General features: G+C 42.3%; 1 protein-coding gene across 1 annotated transcript in view; it reads left to right on the top strand.

The window, feature by feature from the left end:
• Positions 1-13,989, top strand: part of LOC311061605 (delta-type opioid receptor-like) — a gene marked incomplete at both ends in the record, with an annotated part of 38,558 nt that overhangs the window by 10,524 nt on the left and 14,045 nt on the right. Inside the window, 2 exons of the mRNA XM_084080288.1 lie at positions 4,571-4,639; positions 5,134-5,519. Of these exons, the coding sequence (XP_083936414.1) occupies positions 4,571-4,639; positions 5,134-5,519 (455 nt within the window). The remainder of the gene's footprint in view (positions 1-4,570; positions 4,640-5,133; positions 5,520-13,989) is intronic.

The raw sequence follows: 13,989 nt of genomic DNA, 5'->3' as shown, positions 1-13,989 counted from the left end.
TCCGCGCACGAGGGCTGGCAGCGCTGAAATGTAAAGTAAATGCAAAATAGATTATACTGCAGCGCCGAGACTGTAACTGAAAGCCAATGCAATGCCAAGAGAAAACTTATGCTCAATTACACTCTAATTGCACAAATGGGACTTAATAGTGTGAGCACTAACACTATACAGACCTAAAGTTAGATTTAGATTCTTCAGTGTGAGCAAGACATGTACAAGACGATAGTTTGATTAATGTGGTTAGGGCCAGTGTTGGAATGTAACTAAGTACTTTTACTGAAGGCAAATATTGTACTTTTTACTCAACTAAAATCATTTGAAAACGTGCAGATTTACATTACATTATTATTACATTATTACAAAACATACATTTACTAATTAAGCCTTATTTGATATTCAACCATTAGAAAATAGCAAATCTGCATTTTTTTACTTATGTACTATACGTATATTTTGATGGCAATACTCTTGTACTTTCACTCAAGTAAATGTTTTAACACAGGACATTTACATGTAACAGAATATTTCTACCTCGTGATATTGCTACCTTTTATTTAAGTAAATCATCTGAGTACTTCCACCACTGGTTATAGGGTGGGGTTGGAGTCGGGGGCGGGGGGTACTGATGTATTTGAATTGCTTAATGACTTCTTCTGAGTCATTGAATAATCCAACCACAGGTAGTATATCACTTAGCAGTGTATTTCCCCTGGGTGATAACAGAACCATCAGATAGTGTTGATGAGCACGTGCAGCTCGTCGCACATCGATCAGCATTGTCCACCCAGGAGAGCAGGGTGTAATTATTATCTCCCTGGACTTCTGACTGCATCCATGATCAATCCAGCCAGATAAAGCGTGACGTGTTGGACACGTAGTGGTAGAGGCTGGAGACGGGTGTGCATGGCCATGGAGCAGAATGTTAAAGGTATAGGCTCTATGCACAGCAGCCATATTGGGAATGAATCTGGCCTCTTCCTTACTTCCTTCACAGGTGTTACCAATAATACTAATTAAGGCTCTGTTCCATTTAGTGTGGCACAGTGGTTGTCTTATTTTCAAGGACCCCCATAACTCTGAGAGTGTACAAATGGAACCAAATGGACCCGTAAGGGTCCATTTGGTTCCATTTGTACACACCCACCACAAGGGGGTACACACCCACCATAAGGGGCCATTTGGGAACCAAAATGGAGTGTTTCTAGTGAGCCAACATGCACGATATCAGCACCCTGACCAGAATGGAACAGAGCCTTCATTAGTATCATTGGTAACACCTGTGAAGGAAGCAAGAAGATGCCCAATTTCTTTCCAATATGGCTGCTCTGCATAGAGCCTATTGTGATATTTTGTTTGTTAAAATAAGTGGTAACACTTGCTCACAAGGTACCCGTAATTAACGCTTAATTTATGATTACTTGATACGTTATTCGAGCGTTAATTAAGTGTTAATTAAGCATTCATTAAGCAATAATTCCTTGTAATTCTTTTGTGAAAAGATGAAAGCACTATATTTCTGATAGTAATCATTGCTAGAGTGCTTGTTCAGTTACAATATCTCTCCAGCTCTTTATTAAACAGAAACTCAATTTTCAGGTGGAGTGTCAATTTCAGGAACCAAAATGGAGTGTTTCTAGTGAGCCAACATGCACGATATCAGCACCCTGACCAGAATGGAACAGAGCCTTCATTAGTATCATTGGTAACACCTGTGAAGGAAGCAAGAAGAGGCCCAATTTCTTTCCAATATGGCTGCTCTGCATAGAGCCTATTGTGATATTTTGTTTGTTAAAATAAGTGGTAACACTTGCTCACAAGGTACCCGTAATTAACGCTTAATTTATGATTACTTGATACGTTATTCGAGCGTTAATTAAGTGTTAATTAAGCATTCATTAAGCAATAATTCCTTGTAATTCAAGTATTAAGTAACTTTGCTTTACTAATGATTAACTAATGATGTTAATTAATGCTTAATTAAAGCTTCAATCAGGGGTCCTCAATGTTTTCAGGCCAAGGACCCCCTAGCTAAGAGAGAGATGAAGCAGGGACCCCCTCTATATTGTCTCAGATTAAACTTTTTTTGTTTACTTGGTCTGCTCTTTTTTCCCCCTCTACACCTATACCTCTTTGCCAAAAATAGCCGATCTACAAGCTCACAACGCCTAGCAGTGCAAGACATTGTGAGCTTGTAGATCTGCTGTGTTTGGCTAACGTTCTCCTTTAGCCAAAAAGGTTAAGGTAAAACAAATAAAACATATTTGGCGGACCCCCTGTAGTAACTCTGAGGACCCCCTAGGGGTCCCGGACCCCCTGTTGAAGACCCCTGACTTAAATTAGTAATCATGAATAGGCTCTATTCACAGCAGCCATATTATGAAGACATTCACAGGTGTTACCAATGATACTAATGAAGGCTCTGTTCCATTCTGGTCAAACAGAGTCAGGGTGCTGACATTGTGCATGTTGGCTCACTGGAAACACTCTTTTACACCAGTGGGTCTACAGTTGGGGTCCAGGGACCCTCATGGGCTTCCAAATGGCCCCTTACAGGTGTGTAACTCTGAGAGTGTACAAATGGAACCAAATGGACCCGTAAGGGTCCATTTGGTTCCATTTGTACACTCTCAGAGTTATGGGGGTCGTGGAAACCACTGTGCTAGACAACAGAGCCTTCATCAGTATTATTGGTAACACCTGTGAAGGAAGTGACAATATGGCTGCCGTGCATAGAGCCTATTAAGCGTTAATTATGGGAACCTTATGAGCAGTGTGTTACCAAACATGGGTTAAATATAGTCCATTATTCTGATAGCCTACTCATAGAGTGTTTGTTCACTAACAGGAGTCTCCATGTCTCTCCAACCGCAAACAGAAAACTCATTTTCAGGTTGGGATACTACTTTTATCCAATCAGGTGAGAGAACACACACACACACACACACACACACACACACACACACACACACACACACACACACACACACACACACACACACACACACACACACACACACACACACACGGTGCAGATTAAACAAGTGACATTGGGAGTGACATTGAGTGATGACAAAAATAAATGAGCTGACACAATTGGAACTGGAACACTTTAAAAATCGAAGCTGATGAAGTCCTCATTGGCTGAAATTGACACTCCACCTGAAAATTGAGTTTCTGTTTAATAAAGAGCTGGAGAGATATTGTAACTGAACAAGCACTCTAGCAATGATTACTATCAGAAATATAGTGCTTTCATCTTTTCACAAAACCTTTCTTGTTTGATGTAAAAAATGGTCACTTACCCTACCTTTAAAGGACAACTTAGTTTTTTTTACAACCAAGGTTTATATTTTAGCTTGTAATTAAAGTAAATAAAAGATGAGTGTTCTTTTTTATTTTACTTACTGCTTTCCATACTTTTAGCAATTTTCGCAATTTTTTTTTCAGTGGGGGGGGCATTCTGTCCGGTGGCTAAATATGCCTTTTTTACACAATAAAAAAGGTCCTGTTGTCTTTGATGGCTAGATGTGAGTTATTGGGGGCTAGAAGAGCTACTGTAAATAATGATAAAGAAAACGCCGGATTATTGTGTAAAAAAAAAAGACATATTTAGCCACCGGACAGAATTCCCCCACCCACTGTAAAAAAAAAAAAAAGATTGCGAAAATTGCTAAAACTATAGAAAGCAGTAAATAAATAAAAAAGAACACTGGTAGTATATCACTTAGCAGTGTATTTCCCATGGGTGATAACAGAACCATCAGATAGTGTTGATGAGCACGTGCAGGTCGCTCCACATCGATCAGCATTGTCCACCCAGGAGAGCAGGGTGTAATTATTATCTCCCTAGACTTCTGACTGCATCCATGATCAATCCAGCCAGATAAAGCGTGACTTGTTGAACTGTAAAAAAGATCGCGAAAATTGCTAAAACTATAGAAAGCAGTGAATTAAAAAAAAAGAACACTCACCTTTTATTTACTTTAATTACTATCTAAAACATAAACCTTGGTTGTAAAAAAACAAAGTTGTCATTTAAGCATGACAAAGCACATTATATAATCCACATTATGGCCGTGTTGCTTGCCAAAAAGAACAGAAGCTAATAACATGTCACGTCGCATCATGACGTGAAGTTGTAGATTGTGTTCTCTTTTTTGGAAAGCAGCCTCACACAATACAGTATAATTGAAGCTGGTATTTATCGAGCAGCCTGAGCCTACACAAAATGCAGTAGCACACATTATTTTGAACGTCAGGTAAACAGGTTATTGACGTTATTAGAACATAACTTTATGTTCCTTTCCCCGTTTCAGATCATGAGGACTTTAAGTTTTTCCTTTTAAGTGAAATGCCACGGTGTTTTGGTGTGGTGCATCTACAGTACAAGGACCAATTAATATCAAACTAACTCAACTTGACCGTGAAAAATGAGCGCTTTCACGAGCACAGAATCACACTGCGCTCCTTGCCTTGGCCCGTGTCATTATTTCTCTGTATACGGGCGTCATATAGTTTCATCAGAACCTCATCGATTTTTGGCTGTTTTGCGGGCAACTCGTCTCATTAGCTTCGCAGTGAACTACGTGGCAATGACGTGGACGCGCTGTTAAAAGAGCCTGGACGCGGGGGGAGCGAGGTGAGTCTTGGAGAGGCAGAGAGCATGATCGCATGAGCCTCGTTGGACACAGACAGCTGCTGCTATTAAATACAGGATATACGTCAAAGGTCCTGAGATACATTTACGAATTAGATACAAATGACCGAGTGCCCTCGACTCATACTCTGAAATCTGACAGTTTAGGTGCGCATTTTTTTGGAAGTCTTTTTACTTGTTGAAGTGTCGGTGCGCCTGTAGCTCGCCAGACGCTCGGCTCTGCTCTCCTCTCCTCTCCTCTCCTCTCCTCTCTTCTCCTTTCCACTCCTCTCCTCTCCTCTCTCCTCTCCTCTCTTCTCCTTTCCACTCCTCTCCTCTCCTCTCCTCTCCTCTCCTCTCCTCTCCTCTCTTCTCCTTTCCACTCCTCTCCTCTGCTCTCCTCTCCTCTCGTCTTCATTCAGAGCAAGAGTACATTTGTGTGACAAAACCGCGGTCCTCCTCCTCGCCTAAAGCTTTTGGATTTACGTTCATTTCAGCACCGCAGCGCACTGGACAGCGACAGGTTTCTGCAGCACTTAGGGCTCGACAGTGACAGGTTTCAGCACCACCGAGAGCTGGACAGCGGCAGGTTTCAGCACCACCGAGCGAGCGACATGGAGACGGAGCTGTTCTCCTCCACAGCACCCAGGGGTGCTGATCTGTCTGACCTGTACTCTGTGATCCCCTTCAATGTCACCTTCCTCCCGGACGAGGACCTGATGGGCTTCATGAGCAACAGGCAGAACTACACGGAGCAACAACAGAGTAGTCCCGTGCGGAGCTCTGGGGGCATTATTGTAGCCATCTGCATCACGGCTCTCTACTCCGTTATCTGCGTGGTGGGACTGCTGGGAAATGTTCTAGTCATGTACGGAGTGGTGAGGTGAGTTTATTAAAACCATGACTCAATGTTTCATTTACCTTTTTATTAAGTCTGTTTAACTTGGTATTGAAGTTTACCACTGTTAAAGGAACAACTGATATCCATGCATTTGTATGCATGTTTTAACTTCTATACTTTCGCCACTTTCATGTGTAGAGTGCATACGTTAGGAGCGCACAGGCATGTGTGTGTGTGTGTGTGTGTGTGTGTGTGTGTGTGTGTGTGTGTGTGTGTGTGCGCGCGTGTGCATGCCCTGCGTGCATGCATGCTTGCGTGCGTGCGTGCGTGCGTGCGTGTGCGTGTGTGTGTGTGTGTGTGTGTGTGTTAGTGCATGCGTGCATTCATGCCTGTGCTGATTGCTCGTGGTTAATATATTGCACAAGGTAATATTCCCTAATGAAGCATTCTCCCTCATTCTTAATTCATAGGCTACTCCATGTTTATAATAATCTCTGTGCTGAAATCAAGTGAAAGTTTTATGTCAAACATTCACGGTTCATCAGACATATTATCTATCATTCACATAATCACATTGACTCAGTGTGGCTGCCTCAGGCAGACATCTGTATAATGTCACTTGCCAACAAAATACGTTCTTTAAGGCCAACGTCGTCTTTGAGCTTATCCTCTTAAATCCTGGAATTCACTAGTCGAGTGTCCTAGTTTTATCTGGACTGGATTTCATGTGAACAACAGAGGACAATCCCACATCTGGACCTAGATTAACCCTTTAAGACCAGGACAGCATAATTTGTGTCATTTTAAGATTTCTTTGGCTATTCAAAAATAGCAGATATACAAGCTCATATCTATGAGCTTGTAGATCTGCTATTTTTGAAAAATCGTGAAAATGTGTGCAAATCTTGAAATATATATGTTTTAAAGCGAACATTTGTAAAATATTTAGTTCCGCAGGGACCCCCGCAGAAGCAAAGATTTGAGTTACAAATGTCCTCTTAAAAAAAATCTAATATTTGCACACATTTTCATGATTAAAAAAAAAAGCAGAGCTACAAGCTCGTGCTGCGCTATGAGCTTGTTCATCTGCTATTTTTGAATAGCCAAAGAAATTTAAAATGACAGAGGCCGTTCCGGATTGAATGGGTTGAAAGACAATAGAAAACAATCCTCAATCAGGCAAGCAATAACTGTCAGACAAATTTAGAGAGGCTTAATTGTGGGTGTAAGGCATACCACAGCCTGGTGGTTCAAATACATTTTGCGTTGTTTGGTCATGAATTGAATTCACCTTTAACATGTTTTGCTTGCAGCAGACATTTTGACAGCAGCAGGTATCACAGCCGACGCTAATAATGTTAGCTGTGGGTGTGTTTTTAATTGAGAAATTCAGAAACTTTTGAAGTCTCAGCCCCCTTAAACATATGTAGAATGCAGTGTAGCATTGTAGTAATGCACATCTCAGCCAAGACTTATTATGTAATTTCATAAATGGCCTTTTCCTCAAAGGTAATTAGTGCAGTGCAGTAATGCTGTACTGTTCATGTGACTGGAGCTCTACACAATACATTACCTGCCATTCAATGGTATCACAGTAAAGACTGGTTTATACTGTGTGGTATGACGGTGTATGGCTGACATTAAACACAAGCAGTTTTTCTTACTGTGTTCATATGGCCAGTAGGCAGTAGGTATATGTCTGAAGTAAATTGGGTACAGATAGTACAGGGACACACTAGTAGCAGTCCTTAAGGTGGTTGCGTTCCACATTGGCCATCTTTCTCCAGTCAGCTCACACATCTCGCTGCTCACATTGTTGTATACACCCAGTGGTGGGAAAAGTACTCACATGTTGTACTTAAGTAAAAGTATCAATAGGCTACTGCAATGTAGAAAGTAAATGTCCGATATTAAAAATGTACTTGAGTAAAAGTACAAAAGTATTGGTATCAAAATATACTTACAGTACAAAAGTAAAAATTACTCATTGTGCAGAATGTCCAATTTCACAAGTTCAAATGCATAAAATGTATAAAAATATTTTGAAAATAGCAGATCTACAAGCTCACAATGTGTTGCGAATGCGACGCATTGTGAGCTTGTAGATGGGCTATTTTCAAATGGTCAAAATATATATAGGGCTGAAGTGGTTAATGTATGTTTTGTAATAATAATCCAAAGCTACAAAGTAACTAGTAACTCAAGTTTTCAAATAATTGTAGTGGAGTAAAAAATACAATATTTGCCTTTTAGATGTAGTGGAGTAGAAGTAAAAGTATTGGAAATTGGTAATACTCAAGTAAAGTACAAATACCTCAAAATTAAGTAAAAGTACCTAGTTACTTACCACCACTGGTTGTATACACCCAGCATGTATGGTCATGTTTTTGGTCATTGCTCATGTTTTCAAACTCTCCGTGGGTGATTGTAATATGTGTCTGTGTGTCTCTGATGCCGTGGTACAGTGGGCAGGTAGTTAGAAAATCTGGCTTGGTATCTATACCACATTTTGTGTTAATGGGGTTCAAGGTGGTCATTCCATCTCTCTGCTGCTCTTTAATTACTGTGTTCGTGTTAATTGCAAATTATCACCTGCGTGTGTTCGGCTCCCTCGCCTGGAGCATTAATTAGTGGACAAGTTAAACAGATGGCATTTACGACCAGGAAATACTAAATATTGGGCGTGCATAATCAACAATGAGTTCATGGGTGGATATACGTGCACTGTCTGTCAACAGTGAGTATATGAATGCATGTATGTGCCGTTATAAGAGAGAGAGAGAGAGAGAGAGAGAGAGAGAGAGAGAGAGAGAGAGAGAGAGAGAGAGAGAGAGAGAGAGAAGCCCTTTGACGTTAGCCATTTTCTGCAAGTAGCCTGAGGATGTTAAACAGAGGCAATTTAACACAATACTCACATAAAAGAGCTGCTTGGCAAACATGGAGTGAGAATGGAGGAAATCAAATGGACGAGTGTACCAAAATGCTGCTGAAAAATTCTTGACTTGATACACTGAGAGAGCATAATGGCACACAGTCCATGGAGAAGAACATTCACAATACTAAACTGTATTATGTCTCCTGAGGCGTATACAGACCTGCAATCATCACAGTATGTGACTGGACTCGACGGAGTGTCCAGTCCAGTCCAGTCCAGTCCTCTCTCTCTCTCTCTCTCTCTCTCTCTCTCTCTCTCTCTCTCTCTCTCTCTCTCTCTCTCTCTCTCTCTCTCTCTCTCTCTCTCTCTCTCTCTCTCTCTCTCTCCTCTCTCTCTCTCTCTCTCTCTCTCTCTCTCTCTCTCTCTCTCTCTCTCTCTCTCTCTCTCTCTCTCTCTCTCTCTCTCTCTCTCTCTCTCTCTCTCGGACCGGGGCAGAAACAAAATACCCGCAAGGCACATATGTGGTGTTGCGTCATGAGGGGAAACAAAATATTTTGATTGTACGCCCTATACGGTTCAAGAGTTATACGCCAAAACGTGAATTGGCCTGTTATAGCACCACCATGAGGCCAATTTGAAAAATTATGATTGTGGCAGAGGTTCTTCCATGGCCTACTGGGAGTGTGCGTGCACAGTTTCGCGCCGATCGGTCTAACAGTGCCAGAGATTAGCTGTTAACAGACAGACAAAAGGACAGACGGACAGAAAAAGCATAACATAAAAATAAACATAATCTTTCACCTTCGTCCGTTCCGGTCCCCTGGCTAAGGATAACAAGATTAATCAGTTATAAAGAGCACTCTGTAACATCAACAGCCAAAAGGCAGACTTGACTGCTGAGTGTCAGCTGGTAGGGAGGACGAGTTGGCAGGAATCAGCTGCTGCTCAGCGGGAGATGAAAGCTTGCCTCTCACTAAGGCCTGCCTTAATTAACGTTATGATCAGTTGAACAACTTCAGGATTACAGGCAGCAGAGGTTGGTAGAGCTGGGATTAATTTATGCAACAGGTATTGTAGGTAAAATGTAAACATATCCAGCTGTAAATGTCAGGTATGTTTACATTACCATCACCACCAACAGCTGGGTAGGGACGTTCAGCTGAAAGTGGGCACTGTGATTGGTTTCCTCCAGTGAGGAACACAGTGTGTGGCCAATCACATTTTAGAAATGAAAAAAAACTAGAAAAAGTGCTCCTCGGAGCACAACTCTCCGCCAGAAGACTTGTGTTGGTTCGAAGGTCGCGAAGGTCGCTATCCCTCTTGTATATGTAAGTGTCCTATCCATCCTGTCTGGGTAAGTGTCCTCTTCCGTTCATTCTGTGTAAGTGTCCTATCCCTCCTGTCCTATCCGTCCTGTCTATGTAAGTGTCATATCCCTCCTGTCTATATAAGTGTCCTATCTGTCCTATCTGTCCAATAAGACAGATAGGAACAATTGGACCGCGACTACTTGACTACTTCCGGTTCGAAGGTCTGGGAGTGAGCTAGTGGCCGGATTTTCGGTATTGGAATCTGGCTTATCACAGTGACACATGTATTTATAGGTCGCTATCCCTCTTGTATATGTAAGTGTCCTATCCAACCTGTCTGGGTAAGTGTCCTCTTCCGTTCTGTCTGTGTGAGTGTCCTATCCCTCCTGTCTGTATAAGTGTCCTATGTCATATCCCTCCTGTCTATATAAATGTCCTATCTGTCCTATCTGCCATGCAGCCATTTCATGGTTCCCGTCTTACCTCACTCTGACAGTGGGCCCGGTGGCGTCACTAGCCAATCAGATCACAGTATTTCACGTGTCACGTGAGGCTTGACCAATCGGTGTGTCATGTTTAGAAAGTGAAAACGCAGTGATAACAATACTCTCCTGGCGGAGAGTAAAAAAGGTTAAATTCAACAGCTGACTTCAAAGCCATGCTTGATAGTAACAATCAATGACAACCTTCATAGAAGTGTAGTGAAATGTAAAACATTTGTCTTGGAAATGTGTAGTAAAAAGGTTAAGAAGAAGTGAAGAACGTACACATTTTTTTACTTAAAGGTAGGGTAAGTGATTTTCTTTGGTTTAAATAAGTGTTAAATAGCTCAATATTCTGATAGTAATTATTGCTATAGAGTTTTCAGTACCATACCAATTTTATCCAATCAGGATAGATGTGTTTTCCACAAATCGGCCTCCTGGTGGCAGAGGTTCGGCTTTGGCATCCAGGGAGTGTGTGTGCAAAGTTTCGCAGCGGCCGGGTTAACGGTGCCGGAGATTAGCTGACCACACACAGACACACGGACGGAGGGACGGACGGACGGACTCAAGGACGGACGGAAAGGGTGCAAAACATACTCTCGCAATGCCTTTCGAGACAATAAGGAATAAAGTAGTGTTCACACTACTGTAGATGTCCAGGACAGAATTCCACATTTAAAAAAGTCTTACTTTTTTCGTCTCAGCAGCAACAGCCTTCATCAGATGTTCTTATCATTTTTATCCCACGATTTTGTAACCCTTATTTTTCACCCGGTACCAATTTTCTAAGTTATCCTGGGCGCTACACTCCCCTCACCAGCCTAGGGAGGCCAGGGCCGAGCTCCTGCCTCCTTCAATGCATGAGAGCGGGGAGTTTCCCTGGTTGGACGTAGCGCGTGGAAGGAACACGTTATTCCAACCAGTTCCCTTCCCCTCCATCAGGTGCCCTGGCTGTCATGGGGGAGACGGTATAGCGACCAGGATTATGTTTTTTTGTGAGGGTATTAACTACCATGAGAGACACGAGGAGAACATGCAAACTCCACACAGAGTAGGCCCTTTCGCCAACCCCACCTAGGGTATGGGCGCTGATGACGTGGAGGAGAAGGCACGCCCCCAGCGCCCACAGCGTCTCCGTCCCCTTCATCAGATTTTCTAAGTAGTTTTTTAAAGCCAAGGTATCATTCTCGTTTCTCTACTGTCTAATGACATAAGGAGTTTCCTCATAATCCTTGTTGGTTTAGTATAGTATAAAATCACATCTGATGAGCTTCCAGCCACATTGCATTAGTAGCAGGCTGAATGACAAACCAGCTGTGACTGTCAGATTAGACTATAATCCATTCTGCTTCATTTCAGCAATGAGCGGGAACGTTCACTTGCTCTCTTTGGTCGCTAAGAAAAATGATTAAGATTTAGCACAGTAAGCGGTCAGCGTATTCCTCCATCTGTCTAAGAATTTAAGTCACAGTATTGGAGGCTTTTAGCATGAGCTCTCAACACTGGGCAGCGTTGAGGAGCTTATTCCCTCTGAGGGTTCCATCCCTGGGCATGTGCTAGATAATTTGTCAGAAAGAAGGTTGGACAACCGTGACAGCCTGAAGCAGGGCGTACTGCAGCAAAAAGAGGAGGCCGATTAAACCATCACTTGACGCGCCGTAAAGTGACATCCAGCAATGAAAGCAGATTTCATGGCTCATTGTGACTTCTACAAGCCTTTATAGCAGCACAACGGACACACGGAAAAGCCTCTCCTTTGTGAATTAATGATGTTCACTGAACCTTGAACTGCTGTGTGAACTCGCGGCTGGCTAATGAAGTGCACGTGGTGAGCGTGGGCGTGTAGGAGAGAGCTGCTGCTTCTTCACAGCCTTGTGTGATTTATGCAAAAACATCTGTCAGCCTCCCTCACTAGGAATTAGACCATCGCGTCTCGTCGCAGCAGGATTGAGCCGCGCACCTGCTGAGGTCGGCCGCATGCTTTGCATCAGTGGCAGCAACCTGCAACTCTCTGCCCAGAGCAAATCCCTGCAAATCCCTGTATTACCATGAACAAGAGACCCTGCAGCAAGTTCTACTGTTGGCTGCATGTTTGATGTCATGCCACCTAAGTGCTGTCACTCCTGACCAACTCCAGGATGTCGCAGTAAATGTTGCCTGAATTATACTTTTGTTGTTTGCACGGACAATAGCAGATCTACAAGCTCACTTTGAGTTTTTGGTGTGAGACACTGTAGTGTCTATTTCAGCTTATGAAAGACTTCACTACACAGAATGAATGAAATGATATGATTGCGAAGTACTGTTTACAAGAATGGGGCTGGAACGCATAATGAATTTGCTTTACATGAATAGATTATGCATAATGGAACGTATAATGACGTTGCTTTACATGAATGGAATATGCATTAATGGAACATATAATGATGTTGCTTTACATGAATGGAATATGCATTAATGGAACATATAAAGATGTTGCTTTACATGAATGGATGATGCATTAATGGAACATAATGATGTTGCGTTGGCGCGGGCCCCATCGTAGGAGTAGAATCAGATCAGAACAGTCCTGATCAGATCCTGCCTGATGAAGGCGCTAGGCATGCGTTAATCCGACAGACCTTTTCTCCGACTATGTGGCATCCGCGTGCGGTTAGGGTTAGGGTGCGGGTTTGGTTCGGGTTTACTGTTTAATGTCGGAGCACTGCGCTGTCGGAGGAATAAGCTGTCGGACTAACGTATTGCACCCGATGAAGGCAGGGGGCTCTTCAGGAGCCCGGCCCCTACAGACAGGGCCAACCTGGTGGTGCCTGCTGCTTTGGCGGTGTCGGGGAGGTGGTGGGTGACCTGAACAGAGAGCATGAATACGAGTGAGACAAGGAAGGAGGAGGAGTCCTTTTAAAGGGACTGTCAATCAGCTCAGCTGATCTGATTGGAGCAGGGCTAACGAGGTGATAGTTGAGGAATGTAATGAATGACAGTTTTGTTCAGTCTTCCAGTTGAACCTCAGTAAATGAACTTCCATTTTGTTTTCCAGTTCAGGTTACATACTACAGCAGGATAAACACATGGCAGGCTGCACAAGTCTTAGTACACCGTGACGTAAGCCACACGGCTACTAATACAATAGGTGTGGTAGATGTAGGTGTGGTCAGTGTGCATTGACAATAGGCTCTATTCACAGCAGCCATATTATGAAGACATTCACAGGTGTTACCAATGATACTAATGAAGGCTCTGTTCCATTCATGGGCAAACAGAGTTAGGGTACTGATATTGTGCATGTTGGCTCACTGGAAACACTCTGCTACACCAATGGGTCTAAATTTGGGGTCTAGGGACCCTGGGTTTCCAAATGGCCCCTTACGGGTGTGTAACTCTGAGAGTGTACAAATGGAACCAAATGGACCCTTACCCATGATTTGAAAAGACACTTAAAGTACAAGTAAAAGCATGCTTTTAAAAATACTTAAAGCAAAAGTAAAAGTAGCGGTACAGTTCTTAATTTTTATATCAATGAATTGCTGTAATGTTTTCAAAATGAATTTATAGGACCTTGTCACTTGTTTCAGAGAAGTAACTCTGAAACCACCTTCACTGCATGTACTGATACGCAGTGGTGTAAAAAGTACTCAAATGTTTTACTTACAGTAAGTAAAAGTAGCAATACCACAAAATAAAAATACTCTGTTACAAGTAAAAGTACAAAAGTATTGGCATCCAAATATACTTAAAGTACCAAAAGTACTAAAATGTTTCAAAATAGCAGATTTGAAAATAGCATGTTTAAAATAGGACTAAAGTGGTTAATGTATGTTTTATAATATAATCATTTATATCTG

This window comes from Gymnoscopelus microlampas (genome assembly GCF_963454915.1).
Source record: "Gymnoscopelus microlampas genome assembly, chromosome: 15".
In the NCBI taxonomy this organism is placed as follows: Eukaryota; Metazoa; Chordata; class Actinopteri; order Myctophiformes; family Myctophidae; genus Gymnoscopelus; species Gymnoscopelus microlampas.
Note: the sequence above shows the minus strand (reverse complement) of the source record. Positions and strands in the feature narration are given on the sequence as shown.